The sequence below is a fragment of the Neophocaena asiaeorientalis genome, unplaced genomic scaffold (assembly GCF_003031525.2).
Source record: "Neophocaena asiaeorientalis asiaeorientalis breed wild unplaced genomic scaffold, Neophocaena_asiaeorientalis_V1.1 scaffold87, whole genome shotgun sequence".
Classification (NCBI taxonomy): domain Eukaryota; kingdom Metazoa; phylum Chordata; class Mammalia; order Artiodactyla; family Phocoenidae; genus Neophocaena; species Neophocaena asiaeorientalis.
In genome coordinates, this window is record NW_020175432.1 from 6,043,789 (window position 1) to 6,071,072 (window position 27,284).

General features: G+C 40.3%; 1 protein-coding gene across 2 annotated transcripts in view; it reads right to left on the reverse strand.

Annotated features, from left to right (window-relative positions):
- ADGRE3 (adhesion G protein-coupled receptor E3) overlaps positions 1-24,656 on the reverse strand; it is a 40,963-nt gene extending 16,307 nt beyond the window's left edge. The window contains exons 1-5 of one of the 2 annotated variants that reach the window (XM_024767652.1): positions 24,536-24,656; positions 15,106-15,156; positions 13,691-13,843; positions 6,091-6,128; positions 1,375-1,549 (exon numbers count right to left, since the gene is read on the reverse strand). In XM_024767652.1, coding sequence (XP_024623420.1) covers positions 1,375-1,549; positions 6,091-6,128; positions 13,691-13,843; positions 15,106-15,156; positions 24,536-24,560 — 442 coding nt within the window. In that variant the 5' untranslated portion in view covers positions 24,561-24,656. Of the gene's footprint in view, positions 1-1,374; positions 1,550-6,090; positions 6,129-13,690; positions 13,844-15,105; positions 15,200-24,535 lie in introns of those variants that run through there. The other variant, XM_024767653.1, reaches the window with a different exon arrangement.
- Positions 24,657-27,284: the final 2,628 nt, after the last annotated feature.

Sequence of the window (27,284 nt, forward strand, 5' to 3'; positions counted from 1 at the left end):
CAGATAAATTTTCAATGGTCTTTGTCACAGGGTTGTTTGGTAACAACCTGCATTTACCAGAATAGGGAAATAAATAAATTATAGTATAAATAAATATATAGTATAAATAAATTATATATACAATGTAACTCTATAAGCCATTGAAGACAGTAACATAGGTAATGATGATGTATATGATTTACATGGAAAGATCTTAGTAATGTAGTGAGTGAGAAAGCAGGTTGTGCAACCGTATGTAAATTGTAACATACACAACAAACGTGTGTCTCTTCATCAGACATGTAACTACATGGGTATCAGATTGGAGGATTGGGTTGTGGGCAGATTTGGCTGGTCTCAATTTAGTTTTGTGTACATGTTTTTTCCTAATTTTAAAAAAATTTAATACTTGGCTTTGCTATGGTATTTTATTTATTTTTATTTTCAAAAACAAAAATTGTACATATTTACGGTGTACAGTATGAAGACTTGACACACACACGTATACATAGTGAAACGATTACCAAGGTCAAGCTAATTGACACATCATCTCATCACATACATATATAATGAATATGTATGACTAGTATAGTAAAAGTATTTCTTTTTTTGGCTGCGCTGTGTGACTTGCGGGATCTTAGTTCCCCGAACTCAGGTCCCGGCAGTGAAAGTGCCGAGTCCTAACCACTGGACCACCAAGGAATTCCCTAATAAAAGTATTTTTATTTTAAAAATATGTAGTAAGATGTTCCTTCTGGGATGGTTTAAGTAGCATCACTGTGACGTGTGCTGTTAAGTTATGTAAGCACTGGTTGAAAAAAAACCAAAAACCTAACTTCAGGCCAGAATCCCAGACTCAGGATTAGAAACCACTGACAATTTTTATTTATTAAAAATTTTTTTTAAATTTTTAAAAATTATTTTTATTAAAAAAAAATTTTGGCCATGTCAGGCGGCTTGTGGGATATTAGTTCCCAGATCCACCCGGGTCCTGGCAGTGGAAGCACTGAGTACTAACCACTGGACCACCAGGGAATTCCCCCACTGGCAATTTTTAAAAACAGCTCTATGGAGGTGTAATTGATGTACACAAACTTGCATGTATTAGAGTGTACAACTGGATGAGTTTCATTGAGTGTATACATCTGTAAAACTACCACCACAATCAAGGTAGAGAGCATTTCTATCACCCCCAACAATTTCTCCAAATTTTTCTCATGCCCTTTTTTCATCCCTTCACCTTTCCTCTCCTCCCTGTTACTATAGATTAGTTTGCATTTTCTAGAATTTTATATTAATGGACTCATGCAGTACTTACTTACTTTTCTAATTGCTCAATCCAGACCCCAGTTAGTAACCATACCCTGTGTGTATCATGCCTTATTGTCTTCTTACCCACAGTATGGCTTTGGACTTTCTGGAGTTTTTGGTCTGGGGCTTTCAAGGCAGTTTCTAGAACAACTGATTCCATTTCCTGGAGAATAGATGTGAATGTGGCTGTGATGTTTTTCATCTTTTCCGTTCCCCATACAGTCTTTTTGGTGAGAAGTGACTCGATATTCTCAACAACCTGTTGCAAGTTTGAAGAGATAAAGAATTTTTAAAAAATCCAATCTGATAGAGGGTCAGAAGAAAACACAAGAAAGCAGGTGCTGGAGCCAGACAACTAGTTTAAATCCTGACCCCACCATTCACCTGCTGAGCAACCTTGGGAAAGTCACTCAATCGCTCTGTGCCTCAGGTACCCTGTTTAGAATGAGGACAGAACTAAGACCCCATAGAGTTTTGGGGAAGATTAAATAAGTGAAGAGATACTACATTTTTAGAACAGTGTCTGTGCCTGGTAAACACCATATAAGTGTTAGTTATTATGAACATCTTTTACCAACAAGGAAGTGGTAAGGTTTCTAGAAATAGACCAGTGGTTCTTAACTGGGGGTGATTTTGATCCCCAGGGGATCAAGTTAGTGACAATTTAGTACATTCATGATGTTGTGGAATCATCACCTCTATGTAGTTCTAAAACATGTCCATCATCCCCAGATAAAACCCATTAAAGAGTTACTCCCCATTCTCCCTTCCCCAAGCCTCTGGAAAGCACGAATCTGCTTTCTGTTTCCATGGATTTGCCTATTCTGGACATTTCGTATAAATGGAATCATACACTATGTGATCTTTTGTGTCTGACTTCTTTCACTAAACATAATTTTTTTAAGGTCATCCATGTCGTAGTGGGAATCAGAACTTCAATTTTTTATGGCTGAATAATATTCCACTGTATGGCTATACCACATTTTATTCATCCATTCATCTGTTGATGGTCATTTGGGCCATTTCTGCCTTTTGGCTATTGTGAATAGTGCTGCTAAGAACATAGGTGTGCAAGTATCTATTTGGGTCCCTGCTTTCTTCTTTTTAAATTTTATTTTATTGAAGTATAGTTGATTTACAATGTGTTAATTTCTCCTGTACAGCAAAATGATTTAGTTTTATATACATTCTTTTTCATATTCTTTTCCATTATGGTTTATCACAGGATACTGAATATAGCTCTGTGTGCTATAAAGTAGGACCTTGTTGTTTATCCATTCTACAATATATATAATAGCCTGCATCTGCTAATCCCAAACTCACTTTCCGTACCTCCCTTACTGCCCTCCCCCCTCCTTGGCAATCAAAAGTCTGTTCTCTGTGTCTATGAGTCTGTTTCTGTTTTGTAAATAAGTTCATTTGTGTCATACTTTAGATTCTACATGCAAGTGATATCATATGGTATTTGTCTTTCTCTGTCTGACTGACTTCACTTAGTATGATAATCTCTAGGTCCATCCATGTTGCTGCAAATGGCATTATTTCATTCTTTTTATGACTGAGTAGTATTCCATTGTATATATATACCACATCTTCTTTAACCATTCATCTGTTGATGGACATTTAGGTTGTTTCCATGTCTTGGCTCTTGTGAATAGTGCTGCTATGAAATAAGGATGTATGTATCTTTTGGAAATATACTTTTGTCCAGGTATATGTTTGGGTCCCTTCTTTCAGTTCTCTTGGGTATATGCCTAGGAGTGGAATTGCCGTGTCACCTGGTAATTCTATGTTTAATTTTTTGAGGAACGTGGCAATTACATTTTATAAAGAAATGCTCCTGTTGATAACATGATTATTTGTTCATTACTTCAATGAACAGTTGCTGAACTCCCAATGTGGGCTTGGTCTGATTCCTGCCCTCAAGAAGCTCACTGTCTAGAGGGTGACAGCGCACCATGTAAATATTATCAGTCTGACGGAGATAATGATGGATAACATAGATGGAACATGTATTCTGGGTCAGGCACTGTGCTAAATACTACACATATATTATCTCATCTAAACTGCTCATGTATCCAAGGGTGCCATTACCACCCCTGTCTTACAGACGAGTAAATTGAACTTGAAGAGCGTGATGGTTAATTTTATGTTTCAGCTTAACTGGGTAATGGGTTACACAGATATTGGTCAAGCATCATTCTGGGTGTGTCTGTGAGGGTGTTTCTGGATGAAATTAACATCTGAATGGATAGATGAACTAAAGCAGATTGTCCTTCCTGTTGTGGCTGGGGATCATCCAGTCAGTTGTAGGCCTGATTAGAATAAGAACTCTGAGGAAGGGATTTTCCTCCTGCCTGCCTGACAGTTCCAGCTTTGAGCTGGGACATTGTTTTCTTCCTTCAAACTCGAACTGAAACATCGGCTCTTCCTGGGTCTCAGACCTCTGGATTCAAACTGGAACTACACAATCAACTCTTCTGGGTCTTCAGCTTGTCGACTGCAGATTTCGGGGCCTGTCAGCCAATTCCTTATAACAAATCTCTTTATATCTTTTCCCCTATTGGTTCTGTTTCTCTGGAGAACCCTAACACAGAGAGGTCATCATTTTGCCCATGTCACTTGCCATTGTGGTGCTGGGATTCAAACCTCTTTCTACACTTCTAAACCCCACAACCCCTACTGTAAGAACATAGTGGGGGGATATTAACTAAGATGGAGGAGTTTAGGGAGGCCATCCAGGAGGACACGACACCTGAATTGAGTCTTTTTTAAATTAATTAATTAATTAATTATTGGCTGCGTTGGGTCTTCATTGCTGCGCGTGGGCTTTCCCTAGTTGCGGCGAGCGGGGGCTACTCTTTGTTGCAGTGCACGTGCTTCTCATTGTGGTGGCTCCTCTTGTTGCAGAGCATGGGCTCTAGGTGTGCGGGCTTCAGTAGTTGTGGCGTGCAGGCTCTAGAGCACAGGCTCAGTAGATGCGGTGCACGGACTTAGTTGCCTCGAGGCATGTGGGATCTTAGTTCCCAGACCAGGGAACTAAGCTCATAGGCTCATGGGCTCTAGAGTGCAGGCTCAGTAGTTGTGGTGCACGGGCTTAGTTGCTCTGCAGCATGTGGGATCTTCCCGGACCAGGGCTCGAACCTGTGTCCCCTGCATTGGCAGGCGGATTCTTAACCACTGCACCACCAGGGAAGTCCCCTGAATTGAGTCTTGAGTAAGGAAGAATGGGAGGAACCAGCCAGGTGAGGAACTGGGAAAAGGAGTTTCAGGTTGAGGGAACAGCATGTACTTGGAGGCCTGGAGCTTGGGAGGGCAAGGCATGAACAGTTTCTCTGGAGTAGAGCAGGGTGAGGGTGGGGAGTAGGGCAAATAAGGGACAAGTCCATTCTGCTAGACTATAGATTCTCAGAGACATGGATCGTTCTTTTTGTTAAAATTCAGAGTCAGTTTACAGACACTAAATGATTACTACCTATCAGGCATCTTTTTGGTTTCTCTCTCTTAATTGTCCTACAATATCCATTTCCCCCTCTTACTTTTAATAATTGAACGAATTCCTCAAATTTTATCTGGACCATGCTACCCAGCCACAGACCATATTGTCCCAGCCTCCCTTGCAGCTAGGTTTGGCTATGATATATGCGACTTCTGTGTTGTCACCTTAAGACATGTCTCTAGGGACTTCCCTTGTGGCGCAGTGGTTAAGACTCTGCCTGCCAATGCAGGGGACATGGGTCTGAGCCCTTGTCCGGGAAGATCCCACATGCTGCAGAGCAACTAAGCCCATGCGCCACAACTATTGAGCCTGCACTTTAGAGCCTATGAGCCATCGCTACTGAGCCCGTGTGCCTAGAGCCCATGCTCTGCAACAAAATAAGCCACTGCAATAAGAAGGCTGCGCACCACAACCAAGAGCAGCCCCTGCTCTCCACAACTAGAGAAAGCCTGTGCACAGCAATGAAGACCCAATGCATCCAAAAAAATAAAAAGAAAGAAAAAAGACATGTCTCCAAGGAATTTATCCTGACATTATTAGCATATCATATAGTGAGTAGGTGAGGAGACAGGCCCTCTCTCTACTCTCCCCTCTTCACCTTGTACTCCCGAGAGCTTGCCCTGAGCACCCTCTTTCCTCTGTCCACCAGTACAAATGCAGCATTGCAGCAACCCAGCTTTGGCTATGCAGTTGAGGGCAAGATGCCAGGGGATGATGGAGCAACAGTATGGAAAGACCATGGGCACACTTAATGGACTCATGGAGCAGAATCCCTTCACTAGCCTGGATTCCTTGCCTCTGGACTGATAAGTCAGAAAATAATAAAAATCTATCTTTTTAAAGCCATTGGATATTTGGGCCACTTTGTTACAACAGCTCAGCATATCCTAATACAGTCTTGCTTAGTCTGTCTTTCTTGGATTGGGATAGATCTTCTCTTTAGGGGGCAGACACACACATACCTATATATACATACACATACACCCTTATTGACATACATGCTGTATCTATCTATCTCTATAGTGAGATATGTAGCAATAAACATAGTGATGTACATGTATATATCATAGTTATACATAATACACATTAGAGAACATTATAATAATATAATTAACACATATTATAATTAACATATATCAAAATATGTTGTCATAATATATATCATATATTTTATATTATCATATATATGGTATATGACATATAGCACACATATAATATATAGTATTCACCTCCATTTGCTAGCTTTGAGATTTGTAAATATTTGTTACCTGACTAGGTTCCAGGATTCAGCTTTCACTCACCTCTTTCATGCTACTGGTTGTCTCTGAGGGGGTGGTTCCTGAAAAAGACAACAAAGGATGTTACTGTCGGAATTGAAAGTTAAAGGGTGGAGAGAGGTTGGCAGGTAAGGTGGGTAACTTTGCATCTAGAAGGTCTGAACTCATACACTTTATGTTTTCTGACAAGGTCATTTGCTCTTTTGGGGGATCAGAGTCCAAATTCCCTGTTTTGGCATAGAGCAGCGTTTTTCAACTTATTTTGCCTCCAGGGGACACTGGCAATGGCTGGAGATATTTTGGTGGTCACTCATGACTTGGGGTGGGGGATGCTACAGGCATCTAGTGGGTGGAGGCTTGGGATGCTGTTCAACACCCTACAATGCACAGAATGGCTTCTGACCACAAAGAATTATGGGGCCCAAATGTCAATACTGCTGTGGTAGAGATACCTTAGCATAGAGGAAGTGGAAAATTGTAAGCTCCAAATTCTTTCATTCAGACCTGGCTGAACATTATAACTGAAATGGCTGAGGAAACAGAAAATTAGGTGCTTCAGGTTTTAAAATTCAGCCTGGCTGGGAATTATAATTGAGACTAGAATGTCAGTTTATGATCTTCAGCTGTTAATGGGACCTTGGTATATTGCTTCTTGTATTGTACGTTGTGAGGATAATCATCTCTATTTTAGAAAGACGAGAAAAGTCTAGCAAATGTTTACATACCCGTTACCATCATACTGAGGTTAAATCTATACTTATTCTGTGTCTTGGTTTTCAGCTGAGTCTATGTGCTAAAAAGAGCAAAGAGTTTTCCTGTACATTGAAGGTTTTGTCTTAAGAGTTCAAGAACTTTTACTTACAGCCTGAGTCTGAAAATGTTTGTTATTGGAAACCACATTCATTGTAGAAAAACATGCTTTTGGCTGAAAGCTGTATACATTTTTTGTGAGGGCTTTCTTGGACCTACCAACCTTGGTGATAACTAACCCTGGATGGACTCAATCCATATAAAAGAGCTCTTAAAATTAGAAAATGTCTTAAAATTAGGAAAATAACTAAGGCATTTCTCTTTCTTGTAAGATAAGGTGAGTTTAACAGATTAACATCATAACCCAGGCAAAATCTCAGCCTGTTTATACATTGCCAACAGAGGTGTCTGCTGCCTAGTAAAACGCTAATTCACTTTGGGTTCAATCATATTCTTTCACTCATTTACTCATTAATTCATGTAACAACTATTTATTGATTGTCTGAATTAGTGGTGGACTTATGGCACAGCAACCCCTTCCTACGCACCCCATGCTCATTTCTGTCACCTTCCCCATCTGGACCTCAGTCTCACACTTGAAGCGCATGCAGCTCCAAGACCCTGGTGTGGGCTCCAGCTTGAGACTTGGGGAAATAGCGTAACCTGAGCCTGAATCTTGCAGGAGCACCTCCCATTGGTGGGCAACATACTTTTGATATTAAAGAGAGACCTGAACTTTCCCAGACCTTTCTAACAGGAGCAGGGGTGTTAACGTAGTTTGGTTTTCCTGAGAATCAGATGAAAAGCTAGCAATATTAGCAAATACTTATAGGTACTGCACTAAATGCTTTAAATGGTACTATCTCATTTAAACCCTGCAATAGCCCTCTGAGGGCTGTATATCTTCCAAATTTCCAGCTCTCATCAGATGGACCCAGCTTTTGGATCCTGATAATACCACTTCCTCTTCTGTCCCCCTAGGTATAGGATGGCTACAGATTTCTGCTATTGCTAATCCCTGGGTTGCTTCACTGTCCTTTTGACTTCTCAGCTCTTCCTTCACCAGCACCAATTCTCTGTATGAAATTACTTATGTTTAAAAGACCTAGTGTGTTTCTGTTTTCCAGGCTTGATCTTGACTGATAAAGAGGAATAACTGATTATTACTATTATTTTTATTATTGCACCAAAAAAGCATGCGTTGTCCCTTTTATGGCTTCCCTGAGACCCATGTTGCAGTGTAGCAAGTGACTGAGTGTGGACTCTCAATATAGGCTGACCTAAGTTAAAAATCATCTTATTAGTTGGCAGACCTTGGACAAGTTACTTAACTTTTGGGTGCTTCAGTTTCTTTCTTTCTTTCTTTTTTTTTTTTGTGGCACGTGGGCCTCTCACTGTTGTGCCCTCTCCCGTTGCAGAGCACAGGCTCCGGACGCGCAGGCTCAGCGGCCATGGCTCACGGGCCTAGCCGCTCCGTGGCATGTGGGATCTTCCCAGACCAGGGCACGAACCCGTGTCCCCTGCATCGGCAGGCGGACTCTCAACCACTGTGCCACCAGGGAAGCCCGCTTCAGTTTCTTTATCTGTAATAACAGTGCTTACCTCATGTAATAAATGAAATAATGAATGTAAAGCACTTGGTGTTGCACATAGTACAAATGAAATAAATGAAAAGCACTGGCACATAGTACAAATGAAATAAATATTATCTATCAGTATTATTGTTTCTCCACAAATCAGTTTCCTAGAATTTAGCTTTAAAGACCCTCTCTCTTATGATTTCAACTGTAGTCAATACCTCATGGATAGTCTGCCAAGTCCCATGTTTCTTATGTATAGATCTTCTCCATCTATATGACTTCTATGACAGTGATCATGCTTATCCAAGGTCACAGATCTGAGGGTAGGCGTATGACTCAAATTGGGCCAATTTGTACATTTCCAAGTAATATGCAATTATGTCCAAGAGAGATTCAATTGATCCTTCTTTGGGTGCTTGGATCAATAAAAATGGTAAGATTTGGAGCTGTTGGTGGCCAGATTTCCTGTCCTGTGGACAAGGAGTCAGAAAAGGCAGTTTGCAATGAAAGAGAAGAAAGGAGCAGACACAGAGTATGAGAGACTGGGGTGCCCTGACAGTGTTTGGTCCCCAGCTTCAGTTCATTCCAGAATCCCAGCTGTATTATTGCCGTTGGGTTCCAAGACGTTTCCACGCATCTTTATCATAAACCCATCTTTTCTGCTTAAGTGTGAGATAGAAAATGTGAGATAGAAAGTAGTTACAATTCACTACAAAGGAATGAGACTCAATCTGGTATTGGAATTCCCAACTGCAAACCTGTAAACTTGAAGACGGTTTCTGTGATTACTGGGATATGTATCGATGGATTACTGGGGTAAGAGGATGGAGTTAAAAAATTCTCTACACAGCCAAGATAGAATCTACTTGTTAGAGTAAAAGAAAGGTGAGGTTATACAATAATTGAGAGGGATATTACCCATGTACCCAATGTGAAGAAAACATGCAAAGATATGCTCCAAGCAAACAACAAGTTAACAAGTATTAAATTAGCAAGTACAGAAACCTCAACTTGGAGGAAGATGAAGGGAAGAGGAAGCAGGGTTTCACAATGAACATTGAAATAAAATTAACATTCATGGGGGGGGGATTGGAGGGAAAAGGAGGAAAGGAGAGGAGTAAAATGAGAGTATTTTAAGGATGTCATCTTTTTACTGGGGGAGGGGAAGTAAGGGTAAAATTAAGCATCTTGGTAGGGAAAACAATGCAACCTGGTGGGAAAAATAATTGATGAGTGTTTCAAATATTAGGAGAGAAATATGTGTTTGATTATGAAATTAAGAAAAGAGAAAGTAACCATTAATAGGATGAAAAGTATAGTAGAAATTCTAAATAAATAAAGGGAAAAATGGAACTAATAGCAACTTGATAAAACAAACACAAATAAGAAAAAGGCTAGTGGGAAGCAGCTGCACAGGGAGATCAGCTCGGTGCTTTGTGACCACCTAGAGGGGTGGGATAGGGAGGATGGTAGGGAGGGAGATGCAAGAGGGAAGAGATATGGGGATGTATGTATATGTGTAGCTGATTCACTTTGTTATAAAGCAGAAACTAACACATAGTTGTAAAGCAATTATACTCCAATAAAGACGTTAAAAAAATCCTATGCAAAAGAAAAAGGCAAATGAGGAAATCATAATAATATAAAATTAATAATAAATGTAAAGTAAGACCGTGGGAGTAACTGTGTCAGTCATTACACTAAATATAAATGGACTAATATACATTAAATATAAATGGAAATCTTCTATTAAAATACAGACTAGGAAAAAAGAGAAAAAAATAGAGACTAGAATATTGAGTGTGACAGTTTCAAAACATGGCTTCCAAATTATTTGACACTCTTTCCATTGAGATGTGGGCACATTGTCTTATCCCTTTGTGTCCAAGTGTGCTCAGGACTGCTTTAGTCAAAAGACTATTGCAGGGTTTCCCTGGTGGTGCAGTGGTTGGGAGTCCGCCTGCTGATGCAGGGGACACAGATTCGTGCCCCGGTCTGGGAGGATCCCACATGCCGCGGAGCGGCTAGGCCCGTGAGACATGGCCGCTGGGCCTGCGCGTCCTGAGCCTGTGCTCCGCAACAGGAGAGGCCGCAACAGTGAGAGGCCCACGTACCGCAAAAAAAAAAAAAAGAAGAAGACTATTGCAGAAGTGTTACAATGGGACTTTGAGACAAGGTCATAAAAAACGCGCAATTCTGCCTGAGTCTCTTGAAAGCCTCACTCTCTGGAAACTCCATGCTGAGACATTACCTCTCAGAATTCAACCATCAACTGTGAGAAGCTGAAGCTACATGGAGAGATCTAGCATAGGGCTCCAGCTGACAATCCTAGATGATTCCAGTCTTTGCGTTATCCCATCCCAGGCACAGACATGTGAGGAGAGTTGCTTTCTGATAATTCTAGCCCTCAACTGTTTGAGTCACCACCAGCCATTTGAGCCTTTTATCTGAGGCCTAAGATATCAAGGGGCAGAGAAGAGCCATCACTGTTTTGCTTGTCTGAATTCCTGACCCATATGAGCATAATAAAATGGTTGTTTTATGCCAATAAGTTTGGGTTTTATTATGCAGCAGCAGGTAAGTGGAACAATGGGCTAAAAAATGACACCCAACTATATACTGTTTTCAGGAGATTGATAATATTGGAAATAAAGAGGTGCACAAAGAGATACTAGGAGAATTCAAACAGAAATAAAACAATGTATAATATTAATATCACACTTAGTGGAATTTAAGGTTCAAAGTTCTAAACAGGGTAAAGAGGGAAACTCTGTATTGATACTTAACACATTTTATGAAGAAAATTATATTCCATTCACAAATATGTATGCACCAAACAACATAGATAAATACAGAAAGCACAAACAAGTAGAAATGTAAGAAGCAATCAAAATACAATTATGCTCAGATATTCAATTCACTTCTCTCGGAACTAGTAGATAAAAAATAAATAAGCGTAGAGAAGAACTGGATATCACAATCAATAAGCACATACAAACAGAGGAAAGATCTAGTGGATAAAAAGTAAAGATATGGGGAAATGAATGAGTAAATAAAATCAATAAATACACATATACAGAAAGTCAGAGAGACAGACAAAGGCACTCTTGTGCACACACACACACGCACACACACACACACAGAAATAGAGACTGAAAGAGATAGAAGCCTATGCAGAGAGAAGGAATTTTATATTCCTTGAAAATAAAATATACACTTTCTTTCATAAAATCAATCATATGCTTCCACAGATATCTCTAATAAAAACTTACAGAGATTTTCAGCCATTAGTTTAAAAATTCTAATAAATTTTTTAAAAGTAGAAATGATTCTTTAATTATCTAATAAAATTAGGAATATATAATGCAAAAATGTACAAAAAATCTTAACTTTTGGAAATGAGGAAGCACCTTCCCACATAATTCTTGGAGTAGCAGAACATCAAAAGGAAATTACAAACCATCCACAGATCAATAAGAAGAATACTTCATCCTGTAGAATATATCTAAACCTATACTCAGAGGAAAATTTAAAACCTTATATGTCTTTATTTTTAAGAAAGAAAGGTGAAAAAATAAAGCATCTAAGTATTCATTTTAAGAACCCAGAAAAAAGAAATTAAGAAGAGATTAAAGCTTAAATCAATAAAATAGAAAACAAAAAACATAGTAGAAAGGATAAAAAATTCAAAAGACCAATAAGACAGATAAACCCACACAAGTTTGATGAAAAAAAACCTGACAGAAAATAGCAAGAAGGGGAACATACCACAGTTTCAAGGAGGTGATTAAAATAACCATAAGAGAATGCTGTATGCAACTTTATGGTCACAAATTTAAAAATTAGGGAAAATAAGTGATTTCTTATAAATAATAAATATTATTCCAAGAAGAAATAGAAAATTAGAATGAGCCCATTGAATCAGTAGGAACTGGAAAGATGATTCATGGTCTACCATTAGAAAAAGCACAAGGGGAGCATTTCAAGTGAGGAACAAGCCATGATGCTATATTTGCAAAGAAGGAGATGTCTGGGATCTGGTCATGTGATTTTTATAGCCTTCATTCATATGAGGTTTAAAAAGAGTTGGTAAGTAAGAGAGGAAGGATTTATTTGGAGAGAGCTGATGCTGTCCTGTGAGCCCCTCTACTTCCACCCAAGAGGAGAAGTGTGTGCGGGTGCTTTTCTCTTCAGCTTAGTCCAAAAGAGGGATTTTAAGGAATTCATTCAGCTAATTACACTGTCTTTGCATTTTATGGGGACCCAGTTGATTGGTGCCTGTTTCCTCCTGAAAAATCTAAATAGTGAGCCACTTGGGCAGAAAAGAAATCTGCTGCACCTGCACATCTCAAGTTTCTTGGGCAAAGGGTGAGTGAATATCTCCCAAGAGCTAGATGTGGGTCATGTGTGAGAAGTTTTGGGTGTGGGGTTGCTTAGTTTCTTTCAGAGAGGGCCACATGGAGTGGCAAATGGAGAAGCTAAAGAAGACACAGGATTCCTCCAGGATGAGTAAGGTGTAGGGATGAATTTGCTGTTATCAGGGGAATTTCAGGGGAGTGATTGGGGAATTGTCCTCAAATAACCCACAAAAGCTGTCACGACTGAAAGTGCTATATCTCAGGAACATAGAGACTAAATAGCAACAATAGTATTGTCAAGGAAAAACTTCCCTGCTCCCCTTTCCTCATCTCCCTGCCAGGTTACAACTCTTGCAAGATTGGGTGAAGGAAAGTAGAATGTTGGGTGGGGAAAGAGGAAAGAAGACAATTATACACCTTACTCCCAACTGTAGGCTTCCAACCAGGAGGGATGTTGAAAAGTAGGAAAGGGGAAATACCTAATATTTACTCAACTCTAGAGTGTTCATTCTTCCATAGGATTGGACACTTAAATTATTGAGTTGAGGCAGCATCTTGCATCTTAGGTGACCACAGACTTTATATTAAAAAAAGTTTCTGCCCAAGCTTTTATTCTTTCTTTGCCATGACTTCAGTACATAATTTCTCTCCTTAAAAAAATTGTACAAAAAATTACACAATGCTTTATGATTCATGAAGTATAGTTACATTTATTATTACCTTATTCAAACCCCTTACTGCTATCATGAGGTCAGCATTATTATCCTTACATTATGGAGGAGAGAATTGAGACCTAACTAAGTTCTGGAAGAGCCCACTTTTCTGACTTCATGGAAGAATTTCTTTCTTGGTGAAGGTTGAGTTGGCAGAGGTTTCAGTATTGCATATTATTGTTACCCCCTCAAAGCCCTTATCCTGCCTTCTTTCCACACCTACCTCTAGGTGATTTGAAAATTATCCCTTTACCTTCACATATCTCGAGGGGAAATGTGAAGTATTTCTGCCTGGATTCAGAAATGTATCCATGGTTGCAGGTACAGTGAGTGCCATTGACACAGGAAGCATTTCGGGGGCACACACGACAGGTCCCTGCAAGGAGAAGAGAGGCAGGTCAGATGTCACCAGAGTCAAAATCTCTCCTGTTATCATTTGGTTTTGCCTCTGAGCAAAGGCCTCTCAAGGCTGAGGAAGCTGCACCTTTTTCCTTTTGTGAGACGTCAGTACATTAAAAAGTTAAAAGATACCAAACCCAAGCTACAGAAAAAAGTGTGATTCTTATGCATGATAAAAGACTGAGGTTGGCATTAAACAAGTTAATTTTAACACAAATATTTCAATGCAATATAACTGTGTTATTCTCAAGATCATTGCAGAATATATAAAAGGGGAATGACTTGGTTAAGACCTGGGACACTGCGCTTGATTCTGGCTCCACCACTTACTACCCGTGTGTCTTTGCACAAGTGTCCTACCCTCTCTGTGCCTCAACTTCCTCATCTGTAAAATGGGTTAATGTGAGGAGTAAGTGAATTAATACATATAAAGTTCTTCAGGCAGTGCCTGGAACATATTAAATGTCAGCTATGATTACAAAAATTTGAATTCGTAGGGTACCACAGAAGGTATATTGTGATAAGGGTACATGTTATCTTTGTAACACTATGTGTAACTTCATTTAGATGGAGATCACTAAGGATCTTAATTTGAGGCCCCTTGAAAATGAATGGAAATAACAGGGGCTGAGGAAATATCTCAAGCTTAAGTCTAGTGGAGAAATCTGGGAGCTGTCCAGGGTTCACACAGAGTGGAGGCAGGGAACATGATGGGAGGAAAATGTGCAGAGCCTGGCAACTCAGAATGCATCCCTAGCTTTTAGCTAGAAATGTAGAATCTCAGGCTCCACCCTAGGCTTGTTGATTCAGAATCTAGTGAGATCGCCAAGGGATTAAAGTTAACCTGGAATGAACTTGCTCATTTTTTGTTGACTTGCTTGTGACTGGAATGAAATGATTTTTAACATGCTCTGTCTCTCCCCACCAGAATGTTTACTTCATGAGACTTGGTGTGTTTTATTCACTGTTCTACCTCTACCTTGGTCATGCTGTGGTTACTAAAAACAAATAAATAGACAAATAACAGTAAAATTTAAAAAAAAGATAACTTAAAATATACCCAAATTTGATGAAATGATGACTTAAAAAGAATTACAGGAGGAAACCTGCCCCATTTCTGTTCCCAGAAGTAGCCCCCTTCCTCTGTCTTGTTGGAGGATGTGAGTGGTCCCAGGTGCCTTATTGGTCTACACCCTCCCTGATCTCTGGCTATGGAAAAGTCAGGCTTTAAGCACTCACCTTTGGTTTTCTGAGCCACGACTCCTGACAAGCTTAGCAGAAAGCAGAGTCCTGGAACAGGGAAGCAGAAGGGAGACATGAAACGATTGAGAGAAGATTCTGGGATATTCTCCAAGGGCTGGGTATCAGTTATCTATTGCTGAATAACAACTCTCACAAAATGCAGGCATTCATTTTATTATCTCTTGTGGTTTCTATGATTTGGGAATCTGGGAAAGGCTCAGCTGAATAATTCTGGCTCGGAGCTTCCTATACAGTTGCTGTTAGTGATGGGGCTGGAGCATCTGGGAACTGGCTGGCCATGGCTTCATGTAGTCTCAGGGCCTAGGGTAGTTTGGGCTTCCTCCCATCATGTCAGCCTTGGTCAGGCAGCTTCCATGGCACTTCAGAGCTCTAAGCATGAGTGTTCTGGCCAACCAGTCTACACCTCCTCTCAAGATCCAGTCCAGGAAGTCATGCAGCTCCATTCCACCATATTCTCTTGGTTACAAGAAAGTCACATGTCCACCCAGATTCAAGTGGACCAGAACCAGAGTCTTTCTCTTGATGGAGGATAGGCAAAATTCCAGAAACATGTCTTGGAAGGGAAGTATTGTTTCTGCCTTTTTGAAAAATGAAGGCTGCCTCTATGTGAAGGATACTTCTACTGTGGCTGCTAAAGTGCTATTTTCTTCTTCCCCAAACCTTCCCAACATCTGGTGGTATCATCAGCCATGTTCTTGCTTCTGCAAAGACCCAAAGGTGCTGGATAGATGGGTGGCTTTTCTCTTCCTTTCTTAATAAATCTTACACCACTCTGATTGTTAGTTCTCTCCTTACTTTCTTTTCATTCTCTTATAACATACTAATTTCTAGAATAATTTGCCACTTGCAAGTACAATATACAAAATATTTAACAACTGGTATGTTTCAGGAACCAGCCAATCAGAATGGACATTGGAGACCCTCTCTGAGGCAGCAGGTGTTAATCTTTCAGCTGCTGAATTGTGAGGCAGTCGATGGGGTCTCAGGAAAGGGTCTGGGCTGGCAGGAGTGTCCTGGGAACTGATTCTGGGAAACAATTATTTACACATGGTGTGGAAACATTTCAATATGAACAACCAATGTGGCTCTTCTAGTGTGTACAGGTCCAGTGACTAGTAACCTTATTTGCAACATTGGTTACCTCCTAAGAAAGTGGGTCCTGCAGATGAATGGATAAAAAATGTGATATATATATATATATATATATATATATATATATACACACACACAATGGAATGTTATTCAAGCTTAAAAAATAAGGCAGTCTTACCATTTACAGCAACATAGATGAATCTAGAGGACATTACACTAAGTGAAATTAAACCAGACACAGAAGGACAAATACTGTATGATTTCTCTTATATGAAAAGTAGTCAAACTCACAGAAGAAGAGAATAGAATGGCAGTTACCAGGGCATTCGTTTTCAATGGGTATACAGTTTTTGCTATATAAGATGAATACGTTCTAGAGGTCTGCTATAAAACATAGCAAATACGTTTAACAACTTGGTGTTGTATATCTCAAAATATGCTAAAAGGATAGATCTCATGTTAGTCATTTTACAAAAAAAGAAAGAAGAAAAAGAAAAACATTTCCACAAATAATGAACATTTTGGAAGTGATAGATATACTTAATATCTTGATTGTGGGGATGATATCATGGGTGTATGGTGTATCCTTATGTCCAAACTCATCAAGATGTATGCATTAAATGTGTGCAACTTTTTTGTATGTCAATTACACCTCAATAAAGCCAAAATAAAAAAAGAAAGTGGGTCCTGGTCATGGAAGGTGTCTGTTTACCAAGTTGGATGACAGGTTGGGTGAGGGTGGACTAGTTTGGTGGAGCTGGTAAACTTTGATTCCTGTTGGTAAAGGACTGGGATTGGAGGACTCGAGACTGAGAGTCTGGTGAAGTGGGTGGGGGGATGTCATGGCTTCCTTGGGGAGGTTCAGAAGATGTGGTGGCTGGTGTCTGTGGAGCAAGACTTGGAGGAGATGGGAATTTTTGGGTTAAAATGTGGCATGCCCTGTGATGAAAACACCCCTCCATCCTGCCTATGAGCACATCAGTGAAATTTCTCTTGAAGAGAGAGACTCATGTCTTGGGGAGAGGATTTCCTGGGTGGGGGAAATTGGGCAAAGTTCTAAGGGCAGCCTCCACAATATCCAAGAGGAATTGAGCTCTTACCACATGCCAGGCATTGTTCTAAACATTTTAGGTACATGAACATACTTCAGCTTTCTAACGACTTTAGAAGGTGAATACTAGAAAAATTAAATTTTAGCAAATATCTACTGGCAGATTTTGGTTTTTGGAAGTAATTTTGAGAGCATCTAGTTGCTAAGGAGTTTGGAGATTTTGTTCGCATGCACCGTTTTAAACAATGCTTTGCAAAAGATTCTGAAATAAAAAATAGTATATTGAAAAATTATACTCATGATAGTAATTAAATTACTGTCCTCTGAAATGATGTTTAATAATAAACATATGAACATTCAAAATCCTTATGAAAGAATTATGAACTGGAGGGACAATTTGGGAAGACAAACTCTAGGGAACAGCATTAAATATTTAATCTTTCCTGCTCTTCAGGTTATACTTCTGACTTTTCCTTTTAATTGCAATTTTTTAAAACAGAGAATTGCAAAATATAGAAATGACCCAGTTTGGAGACATATACAAATGTTTTCTTCTCTCAACCAGAAATTTAGACGTAAGGAATAATAACTGGTTGATAAAGAATAAAAATACTTTCCAATATAACTAAAATTGCATCACTGAGACTCTTTTAAAAGCTTAAAAGTCATTCACCCATCATCCTATAATATTCTTTGTACTGTCTCTAGTGTTATTTTTAGCAGGGAAAAGTTTATGTTTGGCATTTATTAACTTCAACTTCAAAATTATTTTTTTCTGAGCCACCAAATTATGGCTTCTGTTTGTTTTAATGATATTTTAGTTGAATGTATATTATAAACTAGGAGAGTTTGGGGGAGAATGGATACATGTTTATGAATGGCTGAGTCACTCTGCTGTGCACCTGGAACTATCACAACATTGTTAATCGGCTCTACTCCAATATAAGATAAAAAGTTTAAATGGTAAACAAAACAAAGAAAAACAAAACCAGAAAGCTGACTATGAGTACTAGTTCCATAGTAAATCTATAGTTGGAAATATTGAAATTACACCATGATTTACACATTCTAATCTAAGTTATTTTATATTATAAACTAGAAAAACCTGATATATAGCTTTTATAAAAAATGAGTGATCTTAGTTGTGAAGGGGTTACTAAATCAGATCATTAAAATATTCATGAGAAAGAGAACTCAAATGACATAAATTCTTAAGTTTTTAATTCCCATAAAATATCTCAAATATATAGAAAGAGTGACTGCTGTCAGCCAAACACTGCCTTGGACAGAAATGTGAGAACTTTTAAAAATGAATCACACTCAATCAAACAATAAAAGCAATAATATCTGCAGAAAACTATTTGTAAGTATATGGAAAATAATATGATGTATGTTTTGTCCTTTATTTTAAAATAAAAACACATGGAATAAAAAAAAAAAGAAGGTGCTCTAATTTCATTCTTTTCCATGTAGCTGTCCCGTTTTCCTAGCACCACTTATTGAAGAGGCTGTCTTTTCTCCATTGTATATTCTTGCCTCCTTTATCAAAGATAAGATGACCATATGTGCGTGGGTTTATCTCTGGGCTTTCTCTCCTGTTCCATTGATCTATATTTCTGTTTTTGTGCCTGTACCATACTCTCTTGATTACTGTGGCTTTGTAGTATAGTCTGAAGTCAGGGAGCCTGATTCCTCCAGCTCTGTTTTTCTTTCTCAAGATTGCTTTGGCTATTCAGGGTCTTTTTGTATTTCCATACAAATTGTGAAATTTTTTGTTCTAGTTCTGTGAAAAATGCCAGTGGTAGTTTGATAGGGATTGCATTGAATGTGTAGATTGCTTTGGGTAGTAGAGTCATTTTCACAATGTTGATTCTTCCAATCCAAGAACATGGTATATCTCGCCATCTCTTTGTATCATCTTTAATTCCTTTCACCAGTGTCTTATAATTTTCTGCATACAGGTCTTATGTCTCCTTCAGGAGGTTTATTCCTAGGTACTTTATTCTTTTTGTTACAATGGTAAATGGGAGTGTTTTCTTAATATCACTTTCAGTTTTTTCATCATTACTCCCTAACACCATACACAAAAATAAACTCAAATTGGGTTAAAGACCTAAATGTAAGGCCAGACACTATCAAACTCTTAGAGAAAAACATAGGCAGAACACTCTATGACATAAATCACAGTAAGATCCTTTTTGACCCACCTCCTAGAGAAATGGAAATAAAAACAAAAATAAATAAATGGGGACTTCCCTGGTGGCGCAGTGGTTGAGAGTCTGCCTGCCGACGCAGGGGACACGGGTTCGTGCCCCGATCCGGAAGGATCCCGCATGCCGTGGAGCAGCTGGCCCCGTGAGCCATGGCCGCTGAGGCCGCGCGCCCGGAGCCTGTGCTCCGCAATGGGAGAGGCCACAACAGTGAGAGGCCCACATACCGAAAATAAATAAATAAATAAACAAATGGCACCCAATGAAACTTCAAAGCTTTTGCACAGCAAAGGAAACCATAAACAAGACGAAAAGACAACCCTCAGAATGGGAGAAAATATTTGCAAATGAAGCAACTGACAAAGGATTAATCTCCAAAATTTACAAGCAGCTCATGCAGCTCAATAACAAAAAAACAAACAACCCAATCCAAAAATGGGCAGAAGATCTAAATAGACATTTCTCCAAAGAAGATATACAGATTGCCAACAAACACATGAAAGAATGCTCAACATCATTAAGCATTAGAGAAATGTAAATCAAAACTACAATGAGATATCATATCACACCAGTCAGAATGGCCATCAACAAAAAATCTAGAAACAACAAATGTTGGAGAGGGTGTGGAGAAAAGGGAACCCTCTTGCACTGCTGGTGGGAATGTAAATTGATACAGCCACTATGGAGAACAGTATGGAGGTTCCTTAAAAAACTACAAATAGAACTACCATATGACCCAGCAATCCCACTACTGGCCATATACCCTGAGAAAGCCATAATTCAAAAAAAGTCATGTACCACAATGTTCATTGCAGCCCTACTTACAATAGCCAGGACATGGAAGCAACCTAAGTGTCCATCGACAGATGGATAGAATATTACTGAGCCATAAAAAGAAACGAAATTGAGTTTTTTTTAGTGAGGTGGATGGACCTAGACTCTGTCATACAGAGTGAAGTAAGTCAGAAAGAGAAAAACAAATACCTTATGCTAACACATATATATGGAATCTAAAGAAAAGACGCAGTACTACTAGAGAATGGACTTGAAGACACAGGGAGGGGGAAGGATAAGCTGAGACAAAGTGAGAAAGTGGCATGGACATATACACACTACCAAATGTAAAATAGATAGCTAGTGGGAAGCAGCCGCATAGCACAGGGAGATCAGCTGGGTGCTTTGTGACCACGTAGAGGGGTGGGATAGGGAGGGTGGGAGGGAGGGAGACGCAAGAGGGAAGAGATAGGGGGATATATGTTCTGCTTTATAACAGTTTATATGTTTATAAAACATATATGTATACCTGATTCACTTTGTTATAAAGCAGAAACTAACACACTATTATAAAGCAATTATACTCCAATAAAGATGTTAAAAGTAAAGGTGAACACGGTTAACATTAACCTCATTGTGCCCGTTAAGAAACAGAGGCACAGAGAGGTTGAGTAACTTGCTCCATTTCCCAGAGCTAGTCCAGTGGCAGAGCTGAGATTAAACCAGGCCCTGGGTTCCTGCTGCTAACCTACCACCCCACATGATCTCCCTTTCAGAAATCCCACACAATGCTGCATGCAAAGACGAGTTGTTCACATTGTACATCCTAAATTGGCAGTTTATTGTGACAGCGACTTGAGGAAGGGGTGCCCTTTCTCCAGAAGATGCTGGTCCCTAGATTTGATTAGGGTCTCAAAGTTCAGTAGAGGGTGTGATATGCTAACTTGGTCATTTGGGGCAATCCAGACCAATTGCAGGATTTGGGAGAAAATCCTATGGGCTAGCAGGGATCCTTTAAGAGTGGAAGGGAGGGCAGTACTAACACTGGGCCTCCCTGTATGAGTTTCTGATTGCTGCTGTAAAAAATTAACTGAGGGCTTCCCTGGTGGCGCAGTGGTTGAGAGTCCACCTGCCGATGCAGGGGACACGGGTTCGTGCCCCAGTCCGGGAGGATCCCACATGCCACGGAGCAGCTGGGCCCGTGAGCCATGGCCGCTGAGCCTGTGTGTGCGGAGCCTGTGCTCCACAACGGGAGAGGCCACAACAGTGAGAGGCCCGCGTACCGCAAAAAAAACAAAAAAACACAAAACACAAAACTGAATTTAGTGGCTTAAAATAACAGAAATATATTCCCTTACAATTGGTAGAAAATTCAATTCTGTCAAAAATCACTCTCATTGGGCTAAAATCAAGGTATTAGTAGGGCTGATTTGGAAGCTCTAGGGGAGAATCCATCTCCTTGCTTTTTGCAGCTTTTAGAGGCTGCCCACCTTCCTTGGCTCACGACCCCTTGGTCCAACTTCAAAGCCATTGGCATAACATCTTCTCCACTTTCTGGTCTCTTGCCTCCCTCTGATGAGGACCCTTGTGATTATATTGGACCCACCAGTATAATCCAGGATAATCTGCTCATCTCAAGATCTTTAGCACATCTGCAAAGTCCCTTTGACCATGTGATGGGGTTCAGGACATGCCACCCCAAAATATTCCACTTTGGCATATTCATTATTTTGAGCTGGAGGCAATTGAGAGGCAGAAGATGCAGGACGAGCTTTGTGATCTACCCTTTTCTACCTAAAAACTGGCCATAATTTCCCACAAGAAATGTGCCCTCCCTGTACCAGGATGAGAAGAGCATCTTTACTCCCAGAGACTGTGAATGGACCTTGAAGCAGATCTGTACAAACAAACTTACTAAAATAACCCTATCTTCCAATACTTTCCCCTCCTCTGTATCTCCTAGTCACTTCCTCACAATTTATTGCATCTAGCCCCAATCCCTTTGTCTGTCTTGTTTCCTCACACATTTATCATTTCTTTGTCTAAAAGGTACAAAACTTTGTGCTCTGGTCACTTCTTTGGGTCTTCATTTTCTTGTGAAGGCTCCCGTGTACATGTTAAAATTTAATTAAATATTTATGCTTCTCTCCTATTAATCTGTCTTATGTCAATTTAATTCTTATTCCCAGCTAGAGACCATCAGAGGGTAGAGGAGAATTTTTACCTCCCCTGTATATGTGAGGTAACATATCCACACGTTTCAGGGGATGTTGACATCTTCGGTGGGGGCTGTTACTCCTCCTCTCAGGCTCTCATTCTTCTCCAAAGAAGTTGCCAGGTCTGTCCCGTGATCAATTACTTATGCAACTGCTTTCATGGAGCATTTTGAATATTTTTGGTGGTCCAGTCAATATATTCTCAGCTGGGATGTGAACCGCTTAATGGCAGGATCCTGGAATATTTCTTAATACATTTAAATTTCCCTTTTTCCTACTTTTGTATGATGATTAATTTGCAGCAGCTACACTAACATTACAGCTGCCCCAATGATGACTATAGCTTTCAGAGGCAGCTAGTAAAACATATGGCTGAAAAGTACTTCCTGGTTCCTAAAACTCAGGCAGTCTGGGTACCATCACATTTCCTCAAGGCTAGTCTTCAAGGTGTCCTTCCAGCCCAGCCAGCAATCCTGTGCTCAATAATACGGGCATGAGTCTTCAGTTAGAGCTCTCGAAGAGTCATTGGCACGCCGGAATCCCAGAGTTCTAAGAGGCTTTAGAAATCATCAGCTGACTCTTTTTGTTAATGAGAAAAGAGGTCCCCAGGGGTCAAGTACCTCAGACACCAGTTGTGCAAATTGGAGCAGGTTGCTTAACTACTCTAAGTTTTCATATATGAAACAGGGTGATAGCATTACCTGCCTCCTGGGGTTGGAGTGATGACATAAATGAGGGAATTGTGTAAAGCGCAATGTCTGGCTGAAATCACTCCATAAATGCTAGCTGCCTCTATTATCATTTTATTTGCACTAGAATTCTATTTTTAAATTCTTCACCTGATACTCATTCTACTACACTGTCTGTTCCATCCAGTGATGTGGTCAGAGAGGTCATGGATAACTGAAATTCATAAATAATCCATCTCAGAAGTTTCCAGGACCCTGCCTGCAGTTGCCCAAAAGCAGGAAACATCTTTTTTGAGCTTCTCTCATTAAAATAATTTTTTAGCTTTACTGAGGCATAATTGATATATAAAACATTGCACGCTCTCTCACTTAAATTTGACTCCACAGATATATACTGGATACCTCTTATATGTAAGATGTTGCAGAAGGGGCTGCAAACGTGAGGGGACCTTTGCCTTCAAGTAGCTTATATTATTTTGATAGACTTTATGATCTATTACCTGCTTCTTCAACTAAATAACTGTGAGGTTTTGAGCACCATTTCTGTGATGCCATTTTACATCTGTAATGTGGAGGTACTGTGCGATAATGAACATAGAACATCTTAGCCTGATACCAGGTGCTCAACATATGTTAGCTTTGGTTGATATTGTAGCTATTGATATTGTTATTTGATCTGGAGCCAGAGAATGGAAGGGATTTCAGAGTTGGAGAGCTATCTGCACAGATGTGGTTGTTGAAGCCATGGGATCTTAAGATTCCTCTAGGGAGAGAGAGTAGGAAAAGAGGAGGAAAAAACCCAAAGGCATATTAACGAAGATCTGAAGCCAGGAGGCTTGGATTCAAATCCTGGTTCTGCCATTTACAATCTGTGTGACCTTGGACGAGTAACATAACCTCTCTGTGCTCCAGTTTTCTCATCTATAAGATGGAAATAATATTAGTACCCACCTTATGAGCCCATTATGAGAATTAAATGGATTAATATGCAAGGTGCATAGTGAGTGCTCGAAAATTTTGGTTATTATTATTAATATTCAGGAAAAGGCAAAAGGAGGAGAAAGAAAGAAGAGCAAGAGAGGCAGAGGAAAATCAGAGCAGTGCTAGGTCACAGAAGTTATCAAGGAGGAGAGAATATCAGTTAGAAAACAAGACCTGTGAAGAGGGAGATGAACAGCTCATTGGATTTGACCATAAGGACAATTTTAGGGATATTTGAGAGCGTAGTTTGAATAGGGTGGTGAGGAAGGAAACCAAAACCCAAGGGTGAAAGGAGAGTGTTCAAAGCAGAGCAGAAGAAAGAGGAGAAGGGAAAGACAGCTAATTGTTGAACCAAGTAGCCCCTGATATGGGGTAGGTTAAGGTTACACATACCTGGAAGAAGCGATGACCCTTGCATTCCTGTGTGCAGGTAACCCTTGCCAGTCAGCTCTCAAAGCTCCCCACTGTGGTCCCTCTCAACCACTTTTCCTATCTCAAGGAAATCTCATGAGGCCTGACGTGGTCAGCTGATATAGGAAACCACTAACAGAAAAGTGAACTTCTTCCATCTTTCACCATCAAACAGATGGTTCTGCTTTTCATTAGTTTATTGTCTTTACCTTTTCTTCACTTGTTTTCAGATGTTTCCTTGGTAGTAGGTTTTCCTAGCTATTGTTGATCACCTTTGGGATTACAGAATCAATTGACCGTAGGAAAGGAATGCCCTTTAATTACAGAGCATTGCCTGAGGAGCAGGAAGTAAACTTTAAATAGCCCTGTGGTTTGGAGGTGGTTAAGCCAGAATTTATGGTATCTCTACCATTATCTAAAGTTTCTGAAAGTGTCATTTTTTACAAATCTGTGATCCCCCTTCCCCCTCAAAATATGGCACTCACCAGATCTGACTGGAGTCTCAAAGTCTGGTAGAAGGTGATGTATTATTTGGTCATTTGGAGCTATCTGGACCAATTGCAGGATTTGGGAGTCATTGCCTCTCTCAACAAATATTTATTAAGACAAATCTTATTGAGTGACAAGATCTGTGCTACTTTCTAGGGATATAGCAGTGAACAAAATTAACACAATATTTTCTATATAGAACTACAGAGAAAGGGAACATTGGAGGAAAAGCAGGTTTTGGGGGAGAGATAAAATTAAGTTTGGGGTAAGTTGATTTTGAGGTATTGTGATTTCAATATACATTGTATATGTAATCTAGATCACAAAAAGAGGTCTTTTCCCTCCCACCCCCAGCCAATAGATGGTAGTTATAGCCATGATAATGGATTAAATCATTTAGAGATAGATTATAGAGTGAAAATAGAGTTCTGAGTAAGTAATTTAAAATCAGGGAGTGGAGGGATTTCCCTGGTGGCACAGTGGTTAAGAATCCACCTGTCAATGTAGGGGACATGGGTTTGAGCCCTGGTCCGGGAAGATCCCACATGCTGTGAAGCAACTAAGCTCATGCGCCACAACTACTGAGCCCGCACACCAGAACTACTGAAGCCCGCGCACCTAGGGCCCGTGCTCCGCAACAAGAGAAGCCACTGCAATGAGAAGCCCACGCACCGCAACTAGAGAAATCCCACGTGCATCAATGAAGACCCAACCCAGCCATAAATAAATAAATACATTTATATAAAAAATAAATAAAATCAGGGAGTGGAGGAGCAGCTAATAGACGAGAGAGGGCAAGAGTGGTCAGACAGTTGGGGGGGAAATGAATAGAGTATGGTGTCATGGAAGACCAAGGAAAGAGACCAAAATGAATTAAGACTGAAGAACATTCACAGGACAGAGCAGTAAGGAGGTTGTTCTATTCTAAGAGTAGTTCCAGTGGTGAGGATGATGGTGGTAATGAAGATGGTGGAGGTGGTGGTGACGGTGCTGGTGAAGATAGCAGAGGTGGTGGTGGAGGTGATCGTGGCAGTGGGGACAACTGTACTGGTGGTTCTGGTGGTGATAAAGGTGGTGGTTACGGTGATGGTGATGGTGGTGAAAACAGTGAAGGTGGTGGCAGAGATCAGGGAGTGGAGGTGATGATGGTGGTGATAATAGTGGTGAAGGTGGTGATGGTGATGGTGATGATGATGGAAACCAGAATGAAATGGATCGAGGATAAAATGGGAGGTGAAGAAGTGGAGGCACCAAGTATAGTCAACTCCAGAGAGAGGTGGAGAGTAGTGTGTGAATGAGAGAAGATGAACAAGGACCTCCTTGGGTGGTTGGAGCATGGTGGAATTAACCAGTTATTGGGATGGACATGGTCATGAGTCCTACATAGTAAGACTGTTGGGCTCTCAACATCCCACTGGCCCAGCAGCCATGTACTGGGCCTTCCTGTTGTTTCTTCCTAGTGGTCCTCTGGGGAGGGGGGAGGGGGGAGGGGGTGAGAGTTGGAGGCAAGAGTTGATCAAGAAAGACAGGCAGTGCCACCTAATGGTCAGGCCAATGCTATTGCAGAGTCCTGGCTCTAGAGCCAGACTGCCTACTTTCAAATCTTGGCTTGGGCACTTATTAGCCGTGTGACTTTGGGGAAATTATTTAACTTTTCTGTCCCTAAGGCATCTCTGATATGGGATAACTTCAACAGTCTCCTAAATGGTTGTCTTCACATCCCATGCTCTACCTTTCATCCAGGAAAGCTTTCTGAAACAAGAATCTGAGCCCAGCACACACCTGCCTCACAGCCCCACAGATACTTTGCAGGCTAAATGTGCTTCATAGGCACATAAATCATACTCACTCTGGCCCCAGTCCACCTCACCAGCCTCATCTCCCACCCCTCTCCCTCCGGCTGCTCATCTGCCCTGAGTACTTGCTCAGGCATGGTCCAGCCTCCGTGTGGTCCCCTCCACCAGGAATTTCCCATTTTCCTCCACTGCTCTGCCCCTGGCCAAGTCCTCCATGTATGCATTCTTTTGTATGTCCTTCCTTGACCCCCAAGGTAGATCCCCCAGAGCCCTACTCTGCCCCTTTCCCTACCCCAAGGTAGAGTTAACATCTCCCCTCTCTATGCATTCCGTATGTAACCAAACCTAAGGCATCATTAATTTTAAGGTACGCCCGTATTTTAGGTACCACCAAACCTAACAAACTATGACACAATGCCTTCTTATTCTTTAGAATTTTTATGTTA